At 43.3% G+C, this 27,657-nt stretch overlaps 2 protein-coding genes across 2 annotated transcripts in view; both read left to right on the top strand.

The window, feature by feature from the left end:
• Window positions 1-2,652: 2,652 nt before the first annotated feature.
• On the top strand, window positions 2,653-4,121 carry six3b (SIX homeobox 3b; the record flags this gene model as incomplete). Its single annotated transcript, XM_080517353.1, has 3 exons — window positions 2,653-2,690; window positions 2,792-3,475; window positions 3,983-4,121. The coding sequence occupies 3 exons, from the start codon at window positions 2,653-2,655 to the stop codon at window positions 4,119-4,121; spliced, it is 861 nt and encodes a 286-aa protein (XP_080373479.1).
• Window positions 4,122-9,903: 5,782 nt separating this feature from the next.
• The window catches only part of prkcea (protein kinase C, epsilon a), a 33,754-nt gene continuing 16,000 nt past the window's right edge, over window positions 9,904-27,657 (top strand). The window contains exons 1-2 of the mRNA XM_080517344.1: window positions 9,904-10,513; window positions 27,100-27,163. Of these exons, the coding sequence (XP_080373470.1) occupies window positions 10,169-10,513; window positions 27,100-27,163 (409 nt within the window). The 5' untranslated portion in view covers window positions 9,904-10,168. The remainder of the gene's footprint in view (window positions 10,514-27,099; window positions 27,164-27,657) is intronic.

Genomic DNA, 27,657 nt, shown 5'->3' with positions numbered 1-27,657 from the left:
TTGGAAGGAACTCTGGCCGTGACTGTCGCTCATAGGCGTCCGTCCATTGTCGCGCTATGACAACACACACACAGAAACGCTCCGTATCCGTCCGCAGACGGGGGGAGCTTCTGGAGTGGCTCGGGCAGGAGACGTTTGGAGACGAAGCCCAACGATAGCGCACAATGAAATAATGCCTGTAAACGCTTTGTGTTGAGAGCGCCATTCAGCGGTCTGTAGTCGGTGTTTGAAAATACCACCGAAGAAACTATCATCCTTCATCCTCGTCCATTGTGGGGAGCAAATCACAATGCAGTGATAGGAACTAGGAATTTCTTTATCGTCTTTACTTGTTTCTCATTGTACTGTTGAAGAGCTCTGACAATAAAGAAATCCTGATTCTGATTCTAACAATACCACAACACTAGTTTGTCCGTACTACCTTTGGCTGTCATTTTCAGTGGGAATACCAAAAGGTCTAAGCGAGCACAGCTTTTCTAGCGGTATGAAGAGGAGAATTAAGTGATTTTTAGGAAAAAAACAAGCCAAAAAAAACACTTTTTCTTTGAACATGTGGAGCCATGGCTCTTGATATTTGAATCAGGGATTACCTTGATGAGCACGAGCAGTATTCTTCACTACAGGTCAAAACTGGCACCCAAATGCCCCACGGCACCATGAAGGGACATCTGCCCGTCGGGGGTAATTGGCATTAACCCTTTTAAGATGGGTGACCCCCTTTTTTCACGCCCAAAAACATCTGCACCGGGGCATGTGGAAAGAAAAGGGTGCACATGGGTGGCAATAGAGAATTAGAGTGTCTGATTGTAAATAGAATTTACTGTTTGTATGTCTAGTGTACATATTTGCCTGTTAATGAGGTAAATGTATATATGTTAACAGTTTATCATCCACTTTTTTGTTCTCTTAATAGGTTTTTCTGATTTTTACGTTTCTTTAAATTTTAGTTATTAGTAATTATGTTATTTTTGGGTATACTTTTAGTGTATTCTTAGTTGTAATTATATAAATTTTTATACTAATAGCGTGCAAAGAACCCACAATTCCTACTTGAACAATTATTTTCTATTCTATTAATTTAAAGTATTTCTAACATAACTATTGCTTTTTTTTTTTTACACAAAGCTTTTGTTAGTTCGTCCTCATTCTCCACCACTTAAGTAATTTTCTACAAAATTACTGAGTAAAACAAATCTACAACCCCAAAAATGAGCAAAATACATGCAGCCATACAGGGAAGGCTGCACAGAGCGGCACACTCCAAAGCATATGGTCCAGGGTGCCCAAAAATGTGTTAATGCTGATTGAATATGCTGCTCCATTACACTAATGTTAGCAGACTGTATAGGCCCGATACTAATCCAGGGCAACCGGGATGGAGATGGAGTGCAGCTTATCTCCAAATTTATGGATATTAGAAAATAGAAAAGTGATTAGAAAGTGATTAGAGTGGCCGGAGACCACTTAGGGAAACATACGCTTTCAGGTTTGGATGAGATTTCCAATCACACCGGTACGGTGAGCATTACTGCTATTAATGATGCAAGGAGCTTACCAGCAGGACCGGAGAGGTTATGAGATTTAGCTGATAACAGACTGTGATGTCAAGCCCACGGTTTAATTCCCATTCCTCCTAATCCAAACTACAACTTTCCCTGCTTAAAGGCTGCAGTGGCTAAAGTAATCACATCTTATATACAGTTAATACAGTTTCTGACATGTGGTCAAGTACAAAAGTAAGAATGGATTGGTTAATTTATTGATACAATTTTTTTTTTGAGAGATGATGATGGACATGTAATACAGCTGTTTTGATTCACCCATTTAACTAAAAACTCACAGATCAGGATCCAACTCATGTCAGACAAAACATGTAGTTGACAATCTCTGTGGACTTTATATCAAACACTATAAATTCAAACTTTAACATCGGACAAATTTATATCTTTTGAAAAGGAAATAAGAGGTCTTGGGTATTAAGTCATTATTGATGAAACTCCGACATTTGTCAACTCTTGCAGCTTCAGTGAAGAAACCGTTACCATCAGCTGCTTTGATCAAAGTTAAACTGAGTAACGACCCATTTTGAAAAATCGGTATTCTTGTGTATTCTTGTGTAGCTATTTATTGCTGCCACAGAAGATGACGTAACCACATTTCATTGCTGTCAATGCTGTCTTTTAACATGGTTTTCAGAGTGACAATAAAGAACTGTTCTATTCTATTGTATTCTATTCTATTCTATTCTATTCTGGCCTTCTTTTGTCATTTTGAAACAGTTTGCACTCATATACTGTGTCTGTTACACCTGAGGGAAATGACCTGGAGGGTGTCTTCATCTTCAAGGTGACACAAAGCATTTTAATGCTGAAAGCAGCACTGATCAAACATATAATATATATCTTTTCAAGTGGTTATATGGATTTCAAACGTTAGTATTTGGTTATATGCTATTATTGCTGTCCGACTCTCCTTATCCGTCCCACTCATTGTAATGATGTCCAAAGACAATATTGGATAATATTGGGGGGAGGAAAAAAACTGCACATTGTTAAGGGGAGATGTGGTTAAAGCCTTTACATAAAAAGAAGCATATAAATCCTCTTGATTGACAGCGCTGTCATGACAACCCAGCATCAGTCCGGGTGTCCAATGAGGACTCAGTGTGAGTGTCCCTCCCTGACTCCCAGGTGGGCTAAAGAGCCAGACCCCTGCACATTCCTGTCACACTGCTCCCGAAGCGCATCTCGTCTCCACTCCGGCTTCACCCTGTATTCCAGATGGTTTTCAGGTCACCGCTCGACTTTTTCTCCGCATCCCGTCTCCTCCTGCCTCACTTTGCGGATGGACCCCCGGCCGTGTCTCGCTCGCGGTCCCCGGAGAGCTCTCCCACCGCCGGCCCCCCTCTCGCCCTCCCGGGACTGTGTTTCTCCGCCGCGCAGATCGCCAGCGTGTGCGAGACTCTGGAGGAGACCGGGGACATCGAGCGGCTGGCCCGCTTCCTCTGGTCGCTCCCGGTGACCGCGGACGGCCGCGACTCCATCTCTGAGCACGAGTCCGTGCAGCGGGCTCGCGCCGTCGTGGCCTATCATACGGGAAGTTTCCGTGAGCTTTATCACATCCTGGAGACGCACCGCTTTACGCGCGCCTCGCACGGGAAACTGCAGGCGATGTGGCTGGAGGCGCACTACCGGGAAGCAGAGAAACTCCGAGGGAGGCCGCTCGGACCCGTGGACAAGTACCGAGTCAGGAAGAAGTTCCCGTTACCGAGGACCATCTGGGACGGCGAGCAGAAGACGCATTGCTTCAAAGAGCGCACCCGGGGGCTGCTGAGAGAGTGGTACCTGCAGGACCCCTACCCCAACCCGGGGAAGAAGAGAGAGCTGGCACACGCCACCGGACTGACACCCACACAAGTTGGGAACTGGTTTAAAAACCGGAGGCAGAGAGACCGGGCGGCAGCAGCCAAGAACAGGTCAGTGCCGCAGACTTGAAGCGCCAAAAAGTTTGATAGAAAGTTTATAGGATCCAAGAGGATATTGTCCATAACAAACTCCATCCCCTGGTGTACGTCCAAGCCTTTACTTCAACTAATGTAAACTATATACATTTTAAATTGAGGCAGGTTTTGGTCACAGACAACAGAAGCTGAGCGTTAAAGGACCATTCATGCGTAAAAGCGCACAGCCTTTCAGCTTAGAGGTTTTTGTTTTCCTTCCAGGATTTTCACCTGGTCGATAATTTCTCCCTTTTCACTTTCCACAATTTGCTTCGGGGTCAGTGTGTAGGTCAGTCATCCTGCTGCGAAAGGCAAAACGATTATGAATGGCTGAAAGTAGCTCGCCAAGCTCCAGTTGACCGTAACAGAGACCATTTATTATGCGTCGTATAGTGTTTTCGGGGAAGTTCAAAATAAGTTTATTTCTCTTTAAGTCAACTCGTATGATTTTCTTACAACATCTCCTGTTGGTCCTTTTTTCAGGTTGCAGCACCATCGGATGTGTTCGGACGGGGTGCGCGCACTGAGCGGAGGGGACTGCAGTCCAGCCGGGAGCGCAGAGCGCGCCGATGGTGAAACTCTCCTCTCAATTACGGACAGTGACTCTGACTTGGATGTCTGAGACCTTTTAATCTATGAAATGGACCTTGTTGGACCCTTGATCCTTCATCAGGGAATTGATATTTGTAGACAATCGACGATCAGGGTTTTGATTACAAAAAAAGAAGGAGAGAGAGAAAAGTTCAGGGAATCAAACACAGTCATCCACCAGGCGGGAAATATACAAGCAGCTCCCCCTCTTTTGTTTCCTGATATTTATTTTGGGGTATTTTTTCCTGCTGGTGGTTTCTGGGTGCAGCTTTTGAATCAAATCCACCTTTTTATTTGTACATTTCCCATTGAATGGTGACGATCGGTCCAATTAAATAGGCATCAAAGCGCGGATCTCTGTTGGACTCTAACCCTGGGACCCCCCCCCCCCCCCCCCCCCCCCCCATCCTCCTCCTCAAAGAACAACCTTTATCCACCCCAATCTTGCCAGTGAGGAAATCACTCCTATCTTCATCCATTATGTCTCATCTTTTGAATGAAATAGTTGTTCTCCAAAGTCCTCCGGGAACTTCTGTACGTCCACTGCTGTAGACAATCAATACCACTGAATACTTCCTTTCTGGCTTTTTGTACATTTACAATCTTTCCCCATTTTTTTTTTTAAGTTCACTGTGCAGTCTTTACCCTTTTATGTTGTTTGTTATGTTCTACAAGATGCTGAATAAATGTTTTAGTATTTTATATAAATAAAAGTATTTAATATATGGCTGTTAGTTACTTTTTAAAGACCCCCCTACTTCTCTTCAACATCCCTCCGAGGAAAGTGTGTCCATGTGGGTTTGTGTAATCAATACTGAGTTGATAGCGATTTTGTCCTCTTACAATTCATTCTTGTTCGGGTCAAGTCATTCCTACAGGGATTTTGTGATGGCCAGTTACTTTTTAGTAAAAGTTATCAGAAAATCTAGTAAAAACTTTTTTTCCCCTGTTGTGACTGACAAATTCCGTATACTAATGCAAAGAAGTCAACAGGAAAATGTATCCTGACACTTCAAACTTTATATGATACTCTCGAGCTTAAAAGAACTATCATCAAATGTGACAATTGTAAATGTGAACAGATTTGTCCTTCATTGAGCGAGTGACCATAGCAACACTGTTTTCTTTCTGTTTCTTCCCAACTAACAATGGTGAGTCTACGGACGGACAACCACAGACCAGATTGGGGTGTGAAATCTTTACAAAGGCTCCTCCTATATGAATCAGGATCACAGGCTGCTGACGCCATGCTGCCTATGGGTGATGGCGTGATACACCCAGACACCAGTCCATCTCAGGGCAACCAATCAAAAGGAGACTTAAATACTTAAATACTTGATACATTTATCTAGAAAATATAAAAGTCTGTGACGCCACATCCAATTCCAGCACAAAACAAATGTTTAGCCACTTTTCTTAGATATGCTGATCAAATATTAGGCTATATGAGATGTGTTTGAGGATGTTATAACTGCTTGCAGAAATCTGATAAGACATTTATTCTATTTTAGAGACAATTCCAAGCACTTATAGGCAAGTCAAAACTATAGAGCATCATTCAGACACAAGGGAAATCACAATTATTTGCAAAGAAACAAAAGAAATACATTAAAGCAGGCAAATCTGAATCGTAATTTTAAGCAATTAAGAGTAGGAAATACTTTGAAACCGCTCACATTCTCTCTCGCACACTTTCAATATATAGTGAGTTTCACACTTACAAACAGAACGTATGACGTGGAAATCCTTCAAATGGTATTTATTCTTCAATTATTGTGATTTTAGAGCTTATTTGGGGTGAAATTAAGTTCTTGAAATACGCTTTTAACTTTGAATATTTTATTGAGAACCCATTAAAAGAGTTCTGAGCGTTATTGTTGGGTGAATAATCTCTCCATATTTATAAATAAAAACAATCACATTTACACATAATGCAATAAATAAAAGCAGCACTCCCATTTAAAACGATTCAATAGTGACTCGGGTGTATTTAGATGACTGACACACACAAACTACAATGAGTTCATGACTTACTTCTATGCAGCGTCTGGCTTCTTTCATTGATTACCAAGATGTATTTAACCGGACTGATACATCCCTTGATTTTTCTTTAATTGACACTGATTGACGTTTTTCATGCTCCGGACAACGCGCGTCCAAGTAAGGACACACAACAGCGCCACCCAGTGGTAATAGACAGGTCTGATATATAACAACTGAATCATTTTAAAGATCAGAGACAATTCAATAATGATTGGATTTTTTTCCCCCTTTGTTCTATTGCATTGATATTAAAGCAATAGACTGTTCTGGGTGTGAAACTTAGTAGGCAACATTTAATATATTCTAATTAAATAAACAAGTTAATCTGCTGTAAACCGTGCTGAAATTAAATATGTACAATCTCCGAGGAGTACCTGAATGCAGCGCACCGTGACGTCACGACGTGGTTGCGTCATCGCTCAGGCGTTACGTCCACTTACCAGCAGATGACGCTGCAGACCTGAGCTGATGGTGCAGCGATAAAGCATCAGCGTTTACTGTCTTTTTCTTTGATTTCTTTTTGACTGGGAAAGAAGGACATGGTGACAGTTCAGGTAAGAAACATTCACTCAAGCAAAAATAGATTATTTTCTGTTTTCAATATTATGATTAATGAAGTGACGTATTTCAAAACTAACAAAGTGCGGTACTTATAAAGTGTAATTAAGTATGAAAAAATACGCACCCCCCAAAAAAACAATACTTCCACCCCCTGGTATAAATATATGGTTCCTCCTGAGATTCGTATTCAAATCCATCACAGGGCTCAGAGAAATTAACTATACAAAATATTGAGAATTTTGCCTATGTGTTGGCCTATGCAAGTGATGACAACATAATTTGTCAATTTTAAGACAAAATATACCTACAAAGTTAAAATAAATAAATAAATAGTTTTGAAAGTTGCGGCCTCGAATGTGTATTGATTTATAATTTTAATTAATACAATTTGAATTACACAGTTTGAGTGAATTATGTTTGTGACCAACTTATGAAAAAAAATTGTTGGTTGCGTTTTGTCTTGAAGGCTCCAGTCTGACTAACAAGACTTTCCAAACTTGTAACTGTCAAATACTTACTTACATTTTACTTACATTTACTGGCAATGAAATTTACCCATAATTTCATTGTCAGAGGTAAGTCTTTAATAATATTTTATGATATTTTCCATTAATTGATGAGCTACATCTTCTCTATCATGTTTTAACTATAGATATTTCTGCTGTTATTTTGAGATGAATTTGAACACATTTTACCAAAAACATATGCAAACGTGCGTGTGCGAGAGAGAGAGAGAGAGAGAGAGAGAGAGAGACAGAGAGAGAGAGAGAGATGTTTTTAAGGGAGGATGGAAATCACCCGCAGGCCTGAAGTGTGTGTGTGTGTGTGAGCCATGGCCAAACTTCCACCAGAGGCAGTCAATCAGTGAGGCTTTTTGCACGGACACACACACACACACACACACACACACACACACACACACACACACACACACACACACACACACACACACACACACACACACACACACACACTGATATTGGACTGTAAACCTTTTGTCACACGAATGCACCAGATCTCACGACAACATGAAAGCGACTGTGCCGAGTGAAGTTACATGAGTGTCTGGCTCCCTTTACTATTATCTCCAGTATTTTCAGTTACATCCCATCACTCACACACCACATTAGAATTTTTCAGGAGCACCGAAACATTAAAACGCTTGAATGATATTTGAAGGAGTCACAATGAGCCAGAATGTGTGCAGAAAAAGCTTTGTGTTGCTTAGCAATGATCAATTTGTGGTGACGTTGAAGCACTATTTTTGCTGGCAGACACAAATTGAAAGGTTAAAGAAATAATTCGATGAGTAATAGTGTCACACTCAAGGTCTCTGTTTTGAAAGAGAAGCTTCTTTCCTTGTCTCGACTTTCAAGATGAGGCCGATAACCTTCCTATCTAATAAGCTTCCTGTTTGGTCTGATTCAGGTCACTGGACCGCTTTCGAGTTAAACTGCTCTAAGTTTGGGCTGCTGGGAGACCTCTAATGAACGGATCCTCTCTTTTCTAACTTTGACTACTCATATATATGTATATATAAGTGTATACACACATAAAACTAGAATGGTCACTCGGTAGAGCGCATACCTTCGCCAACACCACGGCTCAGATAGGGTCTTGTGACTCCGTCCCCTGTCCACGCAAACAGCTGTCAGCTCCTGCAGTTAAAACCAGACCAACATCGTGACTCGGACACGATCTTTCTTTTATTTTTACTGAAACAGTTCAGATAAATGTATTTCTGAAAACAAATCAGTGCTTCATAGCTGACTGCTTTGAGCGATGCATTCAGGTGCATCACGTTATCCCGCCCTCCAACAGGCTAACGAGCTCCGGGGATCATACAGTAGCAACACTACATGCTAAACATGATTAAAATATGACTGGTACAGTCACCACGTGCGCAAAGAAGACCATTCTTCACGAGTGCCCTGGGAGATAAATCAGCCAAGTCCGCCACTTTTCGGAAAGGATTAGCTGATAAAGTCTAATCTAATCTTATCGATTGGTCCTTGGATGATGCCAAATCATCCCTGAAAATTTCATGCTATTTGGGTGAGTAGTTTTTGCGCAAAGTTGGTAAAATATATACAAATCAATCACCTTCTTCGTTGGTCCCCAACGTTTGTTGGCGAAGGTAAAGGTAAATCATTGCAAAGCAACATTTTCATATTTTTTTGCATAAGCACTCTTACCTGACCTCTATCAAAGCGACCAGATCTGCAATTATTTTCAGGGTTTAAATCCATCAAATGCCAGTTAATGTATTTGAAAGTTGCCATCGTTTAAAAAAACCAAACAGACAAACACATGAATTTACTGTTTAAAAACAAGTATTTTTTCACTTTGAAGAAAGACACTTTTCACAGTTTGTATCACATCTCATGGAACCATTTTCACAATAATAACCATACTCTCTCTCGCTCTCTCTCTCTCTCTCTCTCTCTCTCTCTCTCTCTCTCTCTCTCTCTCTCATCCGGCGCATGAGCCCGTCGGCGCGTGTGACGCGTTTTGCGCATTTCCTGCAGCTCGCGCTCACTCGCGGATTCAGGAGCGAGGGGGACGGGAAACGAGGGGCGCGCGCAAGGACCGACAGGAGGAAAGAAAAAAAAAAACGGGAGCGCAGCTCTGTGATGTATTCGGGGTGCTCGTGAGCCCCCACCCCCAGGAAAAAAGACTGCGTTAGGGGGGGCAGAAGGGGGCATTGATTTCCCCCCCCAGCGGCCGCAGATATCGCGGCGTCGTGAGGTTTGTAAGCGAGGAGATAATCCCGGAGAGGAGCGAGCGGAGCCGCGACTGGCTGGAAACAGAGCACCAATCCCGGATGGCTAGGCGCGGCTGCTCGCGCTCTCTCCCACCCTGACCCGGGAGAGACACGCACGAGAGACTGCGGGAGAAGCTCCGGGGGCTTCACGTGAACGTGAGCGTGTCTACCTGCAGCCCCCCCCACCCCACCCCTCCCTCGCTACCCGTGTCTATTGGCCTGTTTCCGCCGAATCGGGTTTTTTTTTTCTTTCTTTCTTTCTGTCTTTCTTTTTTTTTTTTTTTTGCGTGGCGCACGGGACCGACCGTAAACAAACAAGGTTTTTTTTTTTTTGCGTGGCGCACGGGACCGACCGTAAACAAACAAGGGAGGCAGCCGCCCCGCTCGACAGGGAGGGTGGTCATCCAGCGACCCCTCGAAGGCTGCGGGTCTGCCTTATTACTGCGCTTTTCAGCCCCGCCAGAGGTCCTCCAGCGGCTCGGCTGAAGTGAGCGCGAGCTGCGCGCGGATAACACCGTGTTCCGATATGGCTGCACTAGCCTGAAGAGTCCAAGGAGCCAGCGGCATTATGGGATGTAGCAGGACTGAGCAGTGACCCCTTCGTTGGAAGGAAACACTCTAGTGTACAGGGACAGCCTAGACACACACACACACACACACACACACACACACAAGCACACACACACACACCCCTACACACCCCTGCAGACATGCCCGTGTTCAGTGGCCTGTTGAAGGTGCGAGTGTGTGAGGCGGTGGACTTGAAGCCCACCCCGTGGGCCCTGCGTCACGCCGTGGGGAAGAGCGGCTCCTTCCTGCTGGACCCCTACCTGGCCCTGAACCTGGACCACACCCGGCTGGGCCAGACCGCCACCAGGACCAAGACCAACAGTCCGGCCTGGCACCAGGAGTTCTGCACCGAGGTCCGCGAGGGAAGGAGCCTGGAACTGTCCGTTTTCCACGACGCCCCCATCGGGTACGATGACTTTGTGGCCAACTGCACCATCCAGCTGGAGGACCTGCTGCAGAATGGGACCCGGCACTACGAGGACTGGGTATGTGTGTGTTGTCTGATTCTGTATTTGGGGGGGGGGGGGGGGGGGGTCATGGAAGCAGTGGGGTCATGAGCATGTCACAGGAAATTCAATACCAGGCAATATTCTTGGAGACAAACATGGTTTGGTGAGGAGTCTGTGAGCAGTGTGTTTTCCTACCCTCGATCCCTGGTTCAAGTTCATCCGTTTCGCTTAAGGGATCCCGGTGCCTTGCTCAAGAGCGGAAATGTGCTGTTTTGATTTGCTTTCGTCCACTGCAGATATCTTTTTACCACTCGTCGATTCCATCCCCTGAATCTGAATCAAAAAAAAAAAAAAAAAGCATTGTACCAGTGTTTTTACAGTTCATAAAGTTGGACCGAGCTGGAATACAACATCAGTAATTTGACACCAGCCTCATCGTCTCTTCAGCTGCCATGCCGGTTTCAGTGGGTTTTAATTCGCTGCAGCCTGTCAGAGTGCAACGCTCGCATCAGTGTAACGCAGACGGAATGAACTGACATGATCCACATGTGGCCCACATCACCCATCTCTTCAGCCCGCGTGACACTATTACCATTCATTTGAGCCACAATTCCTAATTATCCATGTGGTGCACATACTCGGAAACAACTTGGCCCTTTGATAGTAAGTATGACATTTTCCGCGGCGCTGACAATCTGGTCTCAAGCACAAGTTTGATCCTCATCACAGTTACTTAATCTTGCCTCGATTTCAGGTCATTTGTTTTGAAGACTCGGCGGGGGTTGTAGCGGCGTTTGTGACTGAACATGGAAAGAGATAACGGGTGGCTTTTACTGCCACCTCAGCTCATTTGATATTTTTTATTTGAAGAGTGTCTTCTTCAGCTATAAGGAGAAAGTTGACTTTCCATTCCAAAACTCTTTCTGCTCTATTTGTGACAGGAGCTGCTTGAACTTGCGTTTTATCTGATGTGGGCTTCTCAAGTTCAACCTTTTTTTTTAGTTCTGTGTCTTTTCTGGACTGGAATAAATGAGGCCCAAATAGACTTACTTTAAACGACAGTTAAATTTTTTTTTTGTGTGCAAATTTAGACGTTTTTTGCCATGTTGTCCTGTCTTTGCATTGGGGCTTCGTTTGTCTGCATGTTAATCTATGTACAGTATGTGCGCACATAAAGAGCTGTTTGTTTCTCCCTCCACTCTCAACATGTGATCTTGGTCACGGTTTGTGCTCATTTTTGTCTTTAGGTTCAAGGAAAGACTCAGTGGCGCAGTTTCAGGACAAATCTATGACTCAGAAGATTTCACTTTTCCGCAACTTGACAATATCACATTGTTTGGAGTCAATTTTGAACTCGAATAACATTGAATATTACATATTTTTGCTAGTCTTTGGAGAAACACAACTTTTTTAAGGTATTTTGAACCGAAGCAGCGAATGGACATATAAGGAAAACAATCAACAGTTAAATTATTCCAACTTCAGTCTGTAGAATTTAAATGAAACCAGCAGATCAGTAAAATAATGTAGATTAATGAACTGACCAGACTTCACTAACGGTTACATTCGGTCTTACGGCTGTTATATTCACATTACTGTGGAATACCTCCAATAATACCCTACTGTTACTGTATTTTTTCAATAATCTTGACGAGTACCAGCAGGTATGAGTCCAAAATGACTGTGACGCTTGCGTTCCACTCTCACGGCTCCATATTGTATCTTACAGCACATAATAAACATTCACTGTCAGACATTCAAAACATTGTGATAAATGACTGCAGCCATTGTCCCCGTTTCTGTTTTTTTTTTATTTTTTATTTTGGTAAATGGCATTTTTGTTCTTTCTTAAATGTCACAGTATTTAATACAGGCCGAGCTCTCAGCTGGATTAACATCTGACCGTGATGTAATGTTTAAAAAAAAAGAAAAAAAAAAAAAGAGAGAAGACAACAAAATGTTCAGTGTGGGGAATTAATCTCATATAATGTCTCCAGAGGGTTTTTTTTTTTTAAAACATTAATTTAAAGTCGTTATTGCTTAAAATTAAAGGCCGAATTTTACAAAGTGAGGCTCTGTGATTGGTCGAGAGGTCGTTTTAATTCATATGCAGTTGCATAACCTGCATTATTTCGCCATATGTAGGGATTTATAAATAGGTGCGCACATGCACCTCATCCCGCCGCCGTGCAAAGTAAGGTCAGAGCGTATGGATCACTCTGTTGATTGACCACATCCCATCGACCTTCCAGCCGGCCCGCCGATACATCTGCCTCAGAGCGACGCGGTCCCCTCCACTTCCCCTCCATCCTTCTCCCGCCGCGACTCCCATTACTCACCGCCTCTGCCTCCCGCGTCTCCCTCATCCTCGCCTCTCCAGCTGAGAATTCTTCCTCCTCCTCCTCCTCCTCCTCCTCTTTTTATTTCCTTCTTCCTGCCCAACTTGTGAACCACCAGCGCCTCTTTCATCTGCTTCCTGCCGACGCTTCTCCCATCCAATGGTGGAAAGGATCACTTTATTCTACTTTCAAAAGAAGTCTGATTTGAAACGGGGACATTTTCTTTCTCGCCCCCCCCTTCTAATTTTGACTTCGCTATTCGGAGTCGAAGTGCTGAACATCCGCAATGTGCACCGTCATTGTTCAGTGTTGTGATTCGAATTTCACGTTTGACAAATGGGCAGAAACTGAGCAGTGCCTGTCGACTTGAACCAGTCTTGATTCACCACAAGGTTTTTCCTCTATCTAACAAACAAATCGAAACAGTTTTTTTGTATTTGTGATGACATCACAGAGGGAGGGAAATGCAGCGCATCCCTTGTGATTTGAACCCGGGTCCCACTTTCATCTGAAGTCCATCCAATGGCGTCTCGCACACTTTTGACCAGTTTTCGACCAACAATCCAAACTCTGACGTGCTAAAACCCGACAGTTTCTCGCTCTCTCCTCAATGATTTGACTTTTATGGGAACAGTGCACTTCATAGGTTATTTATGTGGCTTTTGTTTCTGTTGTCGTGGATGTTTATGTGTTGCTTTGGGTTTTTTCCCCCCTAGTGCTTTATATTGTCCTTGATTCTCACAAAGCAGGAGATTAATTAGAAAAGGCAGTTTTTAGGTCTGTTTTCTATCCCAGAACTTGTTTGTTGTTTTTTTTTTAAACATGTGCAAAGAAAACTAATCTTCAGACCCCACCATGATTTCTGGATCTTGGGTGTGGATGCAAAAACAGCTTCTTCTTTTTTTTTTTAAATAACATTGTGTTGTAGATTCTATCAACAGGTTGCAGTATGGTCCAAGTACAATAATGATCCGGTAATCTCTTGCTATTGCGGCTAAAACAAGCAAATGTTTCCAAAATTTGGGTTGGGGTTGGATGACGACAAAATATTTAGCAGATTTCTGCCACAGTTGGTCGACTAATTGCTAAATGAGCTGCTATTTAGAGCTCTGATAATAAACATGGACATCAGCGAAATCCATCAACAGCCCTAAGAACATGAATCACCGTAACTCATCTCCTGACTCACGAGAGTCTGGTTTGAATTTCTGCGAGACATTTTAGCAACGGCGAGATTGGATCATCGTATGAATGAACCTACGTGACTCCTTCGTGTTGTTTACCATTCTAACCACGGCCAGACTTTTCATTTACCGCCGTCGTCATCTTCGTCCAGAGACCGGTCTGTCCATTACTTCAGTCGATTGAGCAAATACATTCCCACGAGCCTCATAAGCGTTCTGTTTATTCTGTGTTTTTGCTCAAGTATGTTCAGGCCCATTATGCCACTTTAAGCGAAGCACGAGGAAGTTTGAGAGGGAAAAGACATTTTTTTTAAAGTTGTTTTTAAAAAAAAACAACCCAAACACTCAACAAATACTTTTGAGGGCATAGATCACGTTAGAAAGCTCAGTAGTGACGTCTGTTACTAACAGTCACAGCTTTACGGAGTCGACGGTGTTCATCTAACCTCGGACGGAGACGCGGAGCACAACAGCTGAACGCGTCGCTCAGCCCAAGATTAATTAAGACAATGTTACTTGAACTCACGGTGAGAGTGGCTGGTTGTATGTGACAGAGCACAGTCATCTTAAAAACAGGTTTTTGTCCGCTGGGAGTCTTTGATTGTACTGATTTACAATGGTTGAGAAGGAAGTGACACATTTTAAGGCGATTGCTGAATGCAGAAATGTTTGGATCGACCCACTCCTTTCTGAAAAACAAGTTCCAGCAGGTCGATCAATATTGTTTCCGATCAAGTTAAACGAAAAGTCCCACAAAAACGATGTAATGGTCTGAACTCCTCAGAGAAAGCCCCCGGACCAGGAGTCAAGTCCCTAAACCTTCTGACTGCTGATGACTAATTCCATTCATCCATTCATCTTCCATACAGCTGTTTTATTGCCCACACACACACACACACTTTTCAAAAATGCCATTTTGCACCTCGATCGCCCACAGCGACAGTGGCGGCCTCCAGAGCGGGAATGTAATTTGGTGATTGCGAAATGTTTCTGTCGCGACGTCGTCTTCGTCTTTCGGCCTGCCTCTAACTGTCACACCAGCCGTCCTTCAGTCCATCCACGTAAACGTCTCTGAGGATTTCCTCTCCTGCTCCGCCGCCGCCGCCGCCGTCCGTTCGTCTCGGCTGCAATTTCTGACAATGAGAAGGACGCGTCGTTTTAAAACGGTGCCGCCGTCCTCCCAAGTCTGATCTCCGCTGACCTGCCAGTCACACTGTGCGTCTCAATTAATGACACGATGATGTTAATGTGGCTCAGCGTGGTGTAAGACACTAAAGAGAGGAGTCACAGTGAGACTTGAGCCTAAAGTCATCTTCCTGCTGTTCAAACGGGAGCCCAGCCTCTCCTCTCCTCTCCTCCCCTCTCCCCTCCTCTCTCTCTCTTTCATCTCGTCTCTCTCTTGTCTGGCCACCGCCGCTGCCTCCTGTTCTCTTTTGTCTTCCGCCACCTCTCCTGTGGACCTGAGCGCAGGTTCCCGCTCTGCACCCGCCGGTGAAATATTAACCAGGCTTTGATGCTTATTAATTGTCCCACTCAGTAATTGAGATGCTCTGCGGAGCCCATCCCCATGGCGACCATGACAGCCTCTCACCCACAGAGGGGTGGGTGTAAGAGTGGAGAGGGTAAGAAAGAAACAAAACCCCAAACAATTGGAACGGCTCTTTAAGAAGTCATTATCATTTAAATGTGAGGCCTTCAAACAGTGTTTACGTGCAGACAAGTTTCTCTGAAACAGGAAATCTCCTTTTACTCACCAGCATGATTTTTAATTTTTTTTAATTTTTTGTAGATGGACAGAACAGAACAACCCCGTCTGCTGGGCTCAGTAACTCGAGCCTCGGATAGGATTAGACAAGTTATTTATGCCTTTTTTTCTTTTCTTTTTTTTTAAAGGTAAGAAGGTCAAAGTCACAATGTAACAGTGTCCACTTCTTACATACCTCCTGAAACAACATAATGTCAATCATTGCACACACTTTGACCCATAAAACAAGTCACTCGCTGCTGGATATTGACTCCAAATATGTTGTGTGAAAATAAAATAAAATAAAAAATGAGTAACTACCTCATATCCAACTAGTCTGAAAGCCGTGCCGTCAGGGTGAGTTTGTATAAACATCCACAATGCAACAGCTCTAGGAGAAGCTTTTTTGGGGGATGTTTCACTGTTTTTTCAGCCGGAGGTTCTTAGTAAAATTGATTTTATGTTGAGATTGTAGTTATTTTTGATGGTAATTATTTAGATTTTGCAAAAATAGACATTTTCATCACGTATACTCTGCGCCACAACTAGAACAAGTTTAAATTTAAAGGTTATTATGTCACTCTTTTACCAGTCCCGCCCACCAAAGATTAAATTGGGCTGCTTGTTGGGCCCTGAACTGATGTGTTTGACAAATTAATTTCTCTTGTCTTAACCTCACCCATTTTGGTCAATTTCGAAAGATTCAAATTCAAATATTTAGTTACACAAGGTTATTACATTATTGGATCTCGCTCGGATAAATATGGAACAATAACGTTAATTGAAATCTGCATTTTCAAAACTGATCGCATTATGTTGAAAACAAATCCATATTCTGTTGAAATGGTATGATCATTTCAGGCGTTGGAAGTTTAATGACCTGCCTGGCTCACTTCCTCTTTCACCGTCGGGGTATTTCTGTTATTTGAGCATTTTGTGACTGCGTAATGCAAAAAGTCATTCCAACTTTTGGGATTCTTTTGCTTTTCAATAAGCTCCTCGTGTGAAAAGGTACAGGCCACATTATTGATCTGTGAAAACAGTAAAGGAGGCTTTATGATGAGGCGGTCACACGACAAGTTATTTTGTTTATTATGCGCCTTGTTCATTTGTGATATTTTGATAATTGCCAAGTTGAAGAAAACAAACTCATGGGCTGTCAATCGGATATGTCAATATCAGACAAGCGTCGATATGTGTATGAGAGCCAGTGAGGTATTTAACCTTTGTAATTAGTATGACATCCAAGGGTTGTTATCCAAAAACATGTATTTCTCAGAATTAGAAATCAAAGAATAACGATTATCTAATCACCTAACAAGAGAATTTGAGTTTGATCATAACATGTTATTTAATCCAGGACAGAGGAACCAGGCTTACATGAAATTATTTTTATATTTTGTAGGGCTGAACCATATTAACAATAGATAATGTTCTATAGAGACTCAATAATCTTGTGAAATATGATTTTTTTTTTTTTTAAATATTGCCGTTTACCGATATTTTTGGTACATTTTCCTTGATTTCTGTGCCTCTGACTTCCTCCCCTTGGCCAGCACGCGTGGTGTAATTAAGGCTGCAAATCAATTAGAACCTAATAAAATATTAACTGCTGAGTGAATTGGCAGAAAATGAATGCAGAGTGTACGGAAACGCAATACGCCACAGTGTGGGTCGTCCTCTGCGGCATGTTGTTTTGCGCACGCTGATATTGGTAATAACAATAAATTAGCGATTTATTGTGCATCCCGAGCGTTCCGCATGGCTCCCACTGGTGCCACAAACACTTCCCGTGTTGGCCGTGATATCGCGATCGGAGGGTGGAGACGCTCCCCAATCCACGAGAAAAATCGCTTCCCCGTTCTCCAAAGTAAATCTCTATTTGCATTTCTCATCCGCGGCTTGCGTAACCGACACGGACAGTTTGTTGTGGTACGCAAATATCTCTCACGGCCTGCGTTTATGTTTGGGATTAGATTGTATTGGAGTAATGGATTTTTTTATGAGGAAATAATTATGGTGCCGTCTGAAGTGAATGTTTCATTTCAAATAAAGCAAATTATCCATTTAAGAAGATTTTCCGTAAACCATCACATTTCCTCTAACCTGATTGTGGTAAGTTATTGACACTCACGGGAAAACGTGTTAATAATTGCAAATGTTGCTAAACATGCATCCAGTGTGTCTGGTGGAGACTCTTCATTGTACTTTCTTGATTAATAACCTGTAATATTGTAGGAAAGTAACACTCTAGTATAAGACGTGTCGACAGGATGCTATAACTGTTCACAGAAATCCTAATAAACATGTTTTAAATGGTGGCAAATGTAACATTTTAGTCCATTTTGGATTTTCAAAAACATTTCTTTAGAAAGAAATATAGCATAATGGGTAAATCATATCCTTTTTTTGTATAACCTTACATCCTCGTTTACATTTCCCATTAATTCAGGGTTGAATTAATACTTTTTTTTTAGGTGTTTTACTAAATGCGCTTCGCAGGGTTAATAAAGCAGTAGGTAATTCGCTTTTCAAAAAGTTATCATTATGGTGTATATTCATTATGTATGCACTTTGTTTTTGAGGTTCAAGGCAGGTTGAGGACGGTGGAAAAGAAATGGAAGAAAAGCAGGAGTGATGAAAGAGCAGCAGACGAGCCGTGGACATGACCTCTGTGTCCATGTAAATATACGAGGCCGAGAGCCGTGAGGTTACCAGAAGCTTCCGAGGCGCCACATTAGACTGTGTGACACTCGGCATCGGCACAGCGAGACTAAAAGAACTTCAATAAATTTTTTTCTTCACTTTGACTTTTATGTTTCTGATGGTCAATTTTCTGTGGTTGCATTTTTCTTCAGTGGAACAATTCGATTTTTTCTTTTGTCAAGCAATCTATACGGTACCTTATTATCATTTTTAGATGAAAGTATGAACATAACTAGCTTTGCAAGGTAACAGATCTTCAATTCTCCACAGCGCTGTTTTAAAACTGCTGTCTACTGCTGCAGTTCAGTAGCCTTGTGGATGAATAAAGCCCTGAACAATTGAGTCGACTCAATATTTCTGGCGCAAACCAGTGAGGGGCTCCATATTTGATCGCACAATGACTTCTGATTGACCCACCCATCGTCTACACTCCTTCATCCTGCCCAATGTCCATGCATGTGTTTGGACTGTGGGATGAAAATTGGAGAAACATGCAACTCCACACAGGAAGGCCATGATTTGAACCCGTGACCTTTTTGGTTTTGACAATGAATGTAACCGTGTGGAGTGCGCTCTCTGAAGAGATACAAAACCAAAGAATGGGTTTATGTGGCTGCTGTTCGAAGCGCCTCCTGATGGCGTCTGACTGTGATTTACACATGTTTATGAAATCTGTACTGAGACGTCCTATAATGGAAATCTGTTCTGGGAGAATAGGTTGGTCAACATTTGTTCAGATCAGCAGTTCCCAGCTTATTTTCCTTGGATCCCTCAAGACCGCCTCTGAAAGACCCTGCAGGCCTCGTCTCTGATGTGTGATTCTGCAAAACGCTCAATGCCAAAATGCTCATCGACCCACTGTCACCAACGTTCTTTCCCAGATCGACTTTACATCATAAAGAATTGCTTAGTGACGTTTTCTGTGCTGCTATAACTCCGACAACCATCCTGCAGGATGACCAGTTGGTTTTACCACTTATACGTACGTAGAGCACATACGTGTTTTTATTGTGAGCCGATGACAGTTCAGCAACCTCTTAGGTTTGTTTATTCTTTGAGTGCATCGACTCCAGCCTCTGCCCCGCCCTCCCACCTTCATCGTTCAAGACTCTGATTAACCTCGAGGTCACAGCCACGTTGGCATCGTCCCGTGCTTTACTGCTGACCTCCATTCGCTCACCGGCTCGCTGCCCGGCGGTGACGTCACGGGCGACCCCCCTCCCCCCTGGCTAAGTGGGACGGACTGGATTTAAGATGTAACTGTTGTCACTGTGACAATGGACACACTCGTGCACACAAAGACAAGCGTAGCGCCCGGCCAGCTGATGCCAAATCAGGTCAACCTTTTGGTGTGTGTGTGTGTGCGTGTTTGGGTGGGGTGGGGGGGGATATTTGGGCATTTGGGGACATCAGTGGACGCGTCCTCTGTTTGTCCTCTCACTGCGCTTCCTCTCAGGACATGTTCCAGACAGATTTAGATGTTAGTTTTCACCTTAGGTCACGTTTCATACTTGCATACATACGAGAGTGTCTGACTTTGGGGCCGCAACTGATTTTAAATGTTCTGATGAATCCAGTGCAACCGGTTTAGTCTTGGCCTTCAGTGAAGGGGATCCAGGTTCGAGTCCCAGTTTTAGGAAGTGTGTCCAGTGTGACAACTAGCCAAGTCTGCAGTGCAGATTGCAGTGACTTATTGTGATGGCCCCTGTAAAGTTTCTATTTTGCTGCTCTAAAGATGACGGAGGGCTGCACAGTGGGGTTGTGGTACAGTGAGACATTCACCAGTTCATGTCCAGACTTGGTGTGGACACTGCATGTTCTCCCTGGGCATCAGTGGATTTTCTTAGGGTCTCTGTACTCTGGTTTCCTCCCCGTCCATAAACCTTGTCTAAAGATGTAGAGGGTGGCTGACTGAAAAGCCGGACGGCTCCATGTTAGATATTGTCATTTTTGCTGTCATTTCGATTCAGTAACTTAAAAAAGTAAAAGATAAAAGTTGTCTGTTTCCTGCGACCACCACAGTAAGTCGATGTAACTTGGGCCATAGTTTTCTTCCTGTCATAACCAGGATTTGAACCGGGGCCTTTAAACCTTTAAATTCAAGACTCATTGAGCCGCCAGTGGGGGAGGGGGGGGGGGGGGGGGGGGGGGGGATTTGTTTGTCATTATATAAATGTAGAGGCAAGAAGGTCAAAGAGTTTTAACAACACGTAATTGCAATTTTGTCAGGTATTTAATAACAGGATAGGTATAACATCTCTCATTTGATGCTTTTGATCAAAAACATTTAATAATTAATGAAGGGCAATGGCAACACAAAAAGGCAATCTATTATTGAATTTTATATTTTCCTCCAATGGTGTTGCCTCGGGACAGAGTCTTTAAGTGTTTTCATCCAACAGCGGTGACTGTCTGATCTGCAGAGGCTGCTAATCACACCGTCTGCCAGTCCATCTGGATGTCACACACTAGTCGTGTGCGTGTGTGCGTGTGGGCGTGTGTGTGTGTGTGTGTGTGTGTGTGTGTGTGTGTGTGTGTGATCTCTTAAGATCTCCGAACAGGTTGGATGGTTCGATCGGGGGTGGGGGGGGGGATGGCGTCCATTCTCCACCTCTCGCTACGCCACAGGGTTGTCGGCCCGCTCGCCCAAAGACCGCTTTGTTGCAGTGGAGCACCGACTGAGAACCCCCACCCCCACCACCACCACCACCACCCCCCCACCTCACTCTGTCACCACCACACAGCTCAGCTCTTCTTACGTTATTAGCCGTCTGTGATGTTACATTAAAGATGCATGACTCTCACGCTGTCTCACTCAGCATGCCCCCCCCCCCCCCCCCCCTCTCTCTCTGTGTGTGAGAGTGTGGTCGAATTGCTGTGTGATAGAAGAGAGGGACACACACACACACACACACACACGTACGTTATCGTGTGAATGTGGCTGAGCTCTCTCGAAGCCGAAATTTGTTATTTGACAGATGGATGTGGGAGGCTGTCACTGAGACTAAACGCTCCTGAGAGAGACGGAGCGAGCCGTCTGGTTGGACGGAGAGAGAGTGAGCTCCATGGATGCAGAGTGGGAGGGGGTTAGCTCCACAGTATTGATATAATGCAAGCTTTGAGTGCCCTGTCTGCTGGTTGAGTGCTTCTCTCCACTGCTGCATATGGTGTGTGTGCGCGTGTGTGTGTGTGTGTGTGTGTGTGTGTGTGTGTGTCTGTGTGTGTGGGTGTGGGTGTGCGTGCGCTTTATTCTAGAAAGTTATTTTTGAGCTTGAAGTGTGAGGAGATGGAACAAACCCAGGAGAGTTCTACTTGTACGTGTGTTTAATGTTAACCTCCCTCTGAAGTTCATTTTGAAATCCCGAGATACTGTAGGAGCAAATGCACTGTGTGTGTGTGTGTGTGTGTGTGTGTGTGTGTGTGTGTGTGTGTGTGTGTGTGTGTGTGTGTGTGTGTGTGTGTGTGTGTGTGTGTGTGTGTGTGTGTGTGTGTGTGTGTGTGTGTGTGTGTGTGTGTGTCACCCTCTCCCTGGCTGTGTCGGTGTTCTAATTGGACTAACAAGCTTAATAAGACGAACTGGATCCTCCGGCCCCCTCCCCCCCACCTTTTTCTTGCAGCGGGTCAAATCAGAGTCACGTTCTGCTTCATGTAACATGTACACCGATGTACATAAAACCCTTTATTATGATATTTCATTTTATTTGAATCTGTAATCCCAAATTAACCAAGTAAAATGATAGCGATCACCACGTAATTACCAAACGTCAGTAAAATTCAACCCGATTTGACTGATTATTCATTGGGCAAAAGAACAATGTTATTGTAAGTATATTGTTGTAAGTTCATTGTAAATGTTTGACTTCGATTCAGACCTTTGTCCACCTGATGGATTTACCGCCAGTATTCCGTCTTGATTTAGATTAAGTTTGGCCTCATTACTAGAAAGCCCAGAATCTTTAATCTCTGAATTCAACACCATGTTGGTGAGCCCTGTCTGACTGTGGCTTAACAGGAAATAAGTCTTTTAAATGTATGTATATATCAGGAATATTCTCAACCTTAAGGAAACGACCATCAAAACAAGTAATTGATATAAAAAAATAAAAAAAAATGCTCAGGGTGTGTAAGCTACAATTCAAAACGGATACAAACCAAGTCTTAAATTATTGTGTCATTCATTTAAATTATTGTTTCTGTTTTCAAGCCACTCAAGCTGGTTTGAAAAAAAACCATGACTCACTCTGTGTTGATATTTGTTTCAACCCTGATCAACCTGGTGCTATGAGGTGGGCTATCGCAGCTTCCTGCCAGTTCCCGTAGAGCCAGGTGAGCCTGGAGTCCCGGGAAGAGGAGGTGCAGTCGACTCTGGGGAGGATTTGTCCCGACAGACCCGGTGACTTGTCGGCGGTGCGGGGAACAACAAAAGATTAATGGCATTTCAGATCGTTGGAGAAATAACTCCAAAGAAATAACTACAGCGAAAGCAGAGCGAGTTATGCAACAATTAATCATGTTATTAGGTTCTTTATACTTTTCTGTGGAGGAAAAAATATAGATATACATCATTTCTGTCAAATATGAAGCATTATAGTAGATATAGACACTATTTTAGATCCTGGAAATGCGGCATATTATGGGTTTATGTTCTATTTGTGGTCTAATATTGAGCTTCCGGTGTTCTACCGAGCGCTGCATATCAACAGCATTATTTTCAACAAGCTGTACAAAAGGCTTCAGAACGCTGTAAATGGAGCAGGTGGCACCGGAGCGATGGTAGCTGGAGTGAACCAGTGAGGCAGAATGTGTGTGTGTGTGTGTGTGTGAGGAACAGACTGAAGACCCTGGAAACTCTGTAAGACTGTAACAGGGAAATGTCTTCCGCGTCTGTGTGCCGTTACCACGATGTGAAAATGCAAACGAGTGCTGTTTAAATGCAACGCGTTTTTCTCGTCTTCATTTATCAGGGCCGTCTTATATTCAAACCAATACAGTCATGTATGTGTGTTCATTTTAAAAGTGGGAAAATCAGGCTAAGTTCACATTTTAATAACCTATTATTCTCAAGTGGGTTTTTTTAATAAAAAAAACAACAAAAATACCATATCCCTCTCCTTCTGAAATACAAAGCTTAAATAATACATCTTCAGGCTCGTAGCAGCTGAACTTCCAGATGACTTGTGCCTCATTACTTTGTTGCGTTACTAATTAATGGTGGGTTGAAGATATCAGAATGTTACACGGAGCAGCTTTTACCTGCAGTGAATAGCAAAGAGGGCAGGGTGATTAGGTGACGGCGGCTTTTCTACGAGATGTGACGAGCGCTCCGTGTTCCTCCCTTCTCGGTGAGGCGAGGAGAGCTGGGACTAAAACTAGCATGTCTTCGGACTTGTCGAGGTGGATCAGGCCTCTCCTTTATCCCCTTACCGCCGCCTGACAGCTGAAGCAGTTACGGTTAAGCACCGGGGGCCGAGCGCCTACCTAATGCAAGCCTTCATCACACTCCTCACTTGACCTGCTTACGCCGGACTTTCTTTCTATTCACGCCCAAAGTGAAGTCTCAAACGATTATTTTGTGTTTCTCTGGTACCGTCATGATATTTGACCGGCCGGTTTCTGTTGCCCCTACATGAGCATTTCTGAACATTGTTTTACTTTTACTAAGAACAATTTTCATTGTGTGTGTGTATTCGAGGCCTTTCACTGTTGATGTGGAAACAGTTGCCTGTTTTTTTTTTTTTTTTTTTTTTTTTAGACTGGCATGCCACCTCGGGACCCGAGCACTCAATCAATGATGGCGCCGGCTATTCGCTCCACTCTATTCTAAATTACTCCGAGTCCATCTTTTTAACTGAAATCCCTGCTGAGATGCGCTGTTATGCAAGGGGTTACATTTAGGGATTAGCACGTCATTTTTTTTTTTCAAGGGTAGACATCAAGAATCCAATGGCGTTTATAGGTCACAAATCCCATGTGGTGGTTGTGCATAATAGGGACAACGAGGGGACGTCGCTGTATGAACGCTCCCGTTCGTGGTGAAATGAGAAGGAAGCGTCAGGTTCTCTCAGTTGAAAGAGCGCACTAAATACAATGCGAAGTTGGCATTTTTCCCAGTCTTTTTCATTCGGGAAAACAAAACAAAACAAAACAAAAAAAGGGTATTCATTCATAAGAGGTGTTGGAGACTCAGCGGCCATTCATAACAATGAATTTCTGGAAAGTCAACAATACAAAAGACTTTATACAGATAGAAACGATGTGGGTTTAAAGGAATTTATATGTCGTTTAATCCCTTGTGCCTTTAAGGAAAGTAAAAAAAAAAAAAATTCTCAGGTATAAGATGTGACATTACGGCGTCGGATACCGTTTCTTTAATTTCCTGTGCGTGTGTTCTGCTTGGGATGCAGGCGCGGGGGCTGGTTGTCAGGGGATGTGGTGAGGAAGGGGGAGGTGGGCTGGTGGGTGTGGATGTGTTGTATGGACTTCGTATGTGCTTGTGCTCTTTGTGTCTCATGCTCAGCGATGCAAAGAAGCCTGTGTGTGTGTGTGTGTGTGTGTCTATGTATGTATGTGTGTGTGTTGTGGCCTGTGTGCGAGTCTGACTGTTGCATAAGAGGATCTGCTGCTGTCCCAGAGCTTAACTAAGGATTTAAAGCTCCCTTTCTCACTCTCTCCTGCACTCTCTCCTGTGTCGTCTGCCTCTCTAGCGCTCTCTGTTGCACTCCCTCTAATCTCTGTAATTGCATGTATATTGTAGGCGGATGATGTCATTATTTGTTGAATAAGTCTCCGTTGATGCGGCTTGTCTGTTGTTTTACCTATTAGCTCCATTCTGTCGAAACCGCAAAGCAGAACTCACTGTAGTTTCCAATTTTGTGAACATATTGTTTATATATTCAGCTGTAATGTAATTATAGATTATGCCCACGTTATTGATGGATCCATTTGTACGTCAAAGTGCCCCCGTCTCTGCTTCCCGCTAACATTAAGTTCTAGCAACTGTTCATCCCTCAGAGTACAACCAGTATATTAGTATAAAGATACATTTTTAATCCCATTTCACGCAACAGATCGAGTTTACTGATGATCTTTAAAAAAAAAAAAAGGTTTGGATGAGATGTTGCCTGCTCCAACATGCAGCGCTACAAATTTATTGGCTGCAAAATCTTCACAGCGCAGGAACATTTTGTGATTTGACTCACTTCTGACGCGGGATTTGAGAGTATTTATTTGTCACTTAAAATCTTAAAACTGATAAAGGTGCAGTCTTGCTGGAAGGGCTGGCTTGAATGTACCCTCCCTCCGGTCGATGGAATCCTGCTCTGGGCTGTTCTTCGTATATTTTATTTGTCCGGGTAGAGATTGTGATGGAGGATACGTCGCCGGCATGGAACACAAACACATCAATAATGTATATAGTAAAGCAGAGCTGTCACCTCTCCCACATCGCCGGTGAAGCTCAAATATTAACTTGAACCTCGCTGTGATTTCATTCCAGTTTGATCTCCGGCACCACATTGCACTTATCCAATGACTGGCTTAAGCTTTATGTAACTCTTGTTTTTGGCTTCTTTGACCGTAATGCATTTGGAAAAAAAACTCCCAACAACCCTGAATTAATTCGTAACTATGTCGTTTAAAAACCAAATTTGAACAGTTTTTTCCCTTTTTTTGACACATTTTTGGTGTTGCTCTGTTCTTGTCCTTATTTATTTAGTTTAAATAAAGTCAGATAAACTCACAACACACGCAGCTTTTCTTACACCAAGTTGCTTGAATGTGGAATTTTCAGGCAAACTGCCAAAACGGTTATTTGTAAAGGTGCTCGTTGTGGAGTTTTGCATTAAAGGTGCATTAAAAGCGAAAGGCGAAATGAGTTTCCTGTCTGGAAATATGCAGAAAGTTAATATTCTCCTATCTTAGTCTCCGTGTGAAAATGATGCGCTCCTGCGAACACCGCGCAGCTCCTGTTATCTAACGGAGGAAGAAAAAAAATTCACCTTTCAAAAAACAAGATGATTACAACATGGCTTCATTATTTAGTAGTCCTCTTTCTCAGAGTGCACAGAGATAAAGGAGCTGCCACACTGGCTCCTTTACTGAGGAGACGGAGACATTAAGAGTTTAATCGGCTGCTCACTTTTAAAGAAGTCATTGCACGTTGCACTCCGTACTCTTTAGAGCAGATATCAGTTTCTCTCAAAAGCCACGCGTGGAACCCCCGACGGGATGGGGGGGGGCTCAGACGGACTCGTCGCCCGATTCACATTTGGTCGAAACGCCACGAGTAGTAAGTGGTACTCTTGGTAGTAAGTACTGCCGCGAGTCGTGAGGGCCTGCAGTGGTGTTTGCACGGTAATGAGATGGTAATTGTGCTAATTGTGTTAATGATACAGATGTTGGGGAGGAGTGTAATTCTTGTGACGATAATGGCCTCTTGCATGTGCCGGTGTGTTTGTTTGTGCTGGAGGAAAAAAGATCCCCCCCACACACACACACACACACCACCCCTGCATACACTGTTCAGCTGTGTTATTTCTCCCCGATTTACCCTCTTACTCTCTCTCTCTCTCTCTCTCTCTCTCTCTCTCTCTCTCTCTCTCTCTCTCTCTCTCTCTCTCTCTCTCTCTCTCTCTCTCTCCGTCCTGACAGATTGACTTGGAGCCGGAGGGGAAGGTGTACGTCGTCATCGATCTGTCGGGATCCTCCACCGAGGGTAAGATCACCCCCAACACGGTGTTTCGCCGCCTTATCGTGTGTTGAAAGGACAACAGTGTTCAACAAATGATTCTAATAACTGGGTATAGTTTATTGTATCTATTTCAATTTAGATTGATTTGACACACGAGGTGTTTGAAAAGTAAGGCGCCATCACAGTTTGTCTCACCCCAAGAAGAAATATCTGGTTGGATCATGCTGAACTTAATTAAGTCTTTCCACGTCCCGAGTTGTTGTTATTCATTTGCTGTTTAGTCTTATTTGATGCGTTCTGCAAATATGCAACTATCCTAATTAAAAATATGGGTTTAAATTGAATATTAGTGTTTTTTGTCATTTGGACGATCCACTTTATTTCTTTATAATGTGTTTTTTTTTTTCCCCTCCATAATGTAATGGAAAAGAAAAAAAATCCCCTGTTTTCCAGATTTTCTCCATTGCCTTGCTTGTAATGAAGCCACACGCACACGAATGCACACACACACAATGGAA

The sequence above is a fragment of the Blennius ocellaris genome (genome assembly GCF_963422515.1).
Source record: "Blennius ocellaris genome assembly, chromosome: 21".
Taxonomy (NCBI): Eukaryota; Metazoa; Chordata; class Actinopteri; order Blenniiformes; family Blenniidae; genus Blennius; species Blennius ocellaris.
This window is presented reverse-complemented; position numbering and strand designations above follow the sequence as displayed.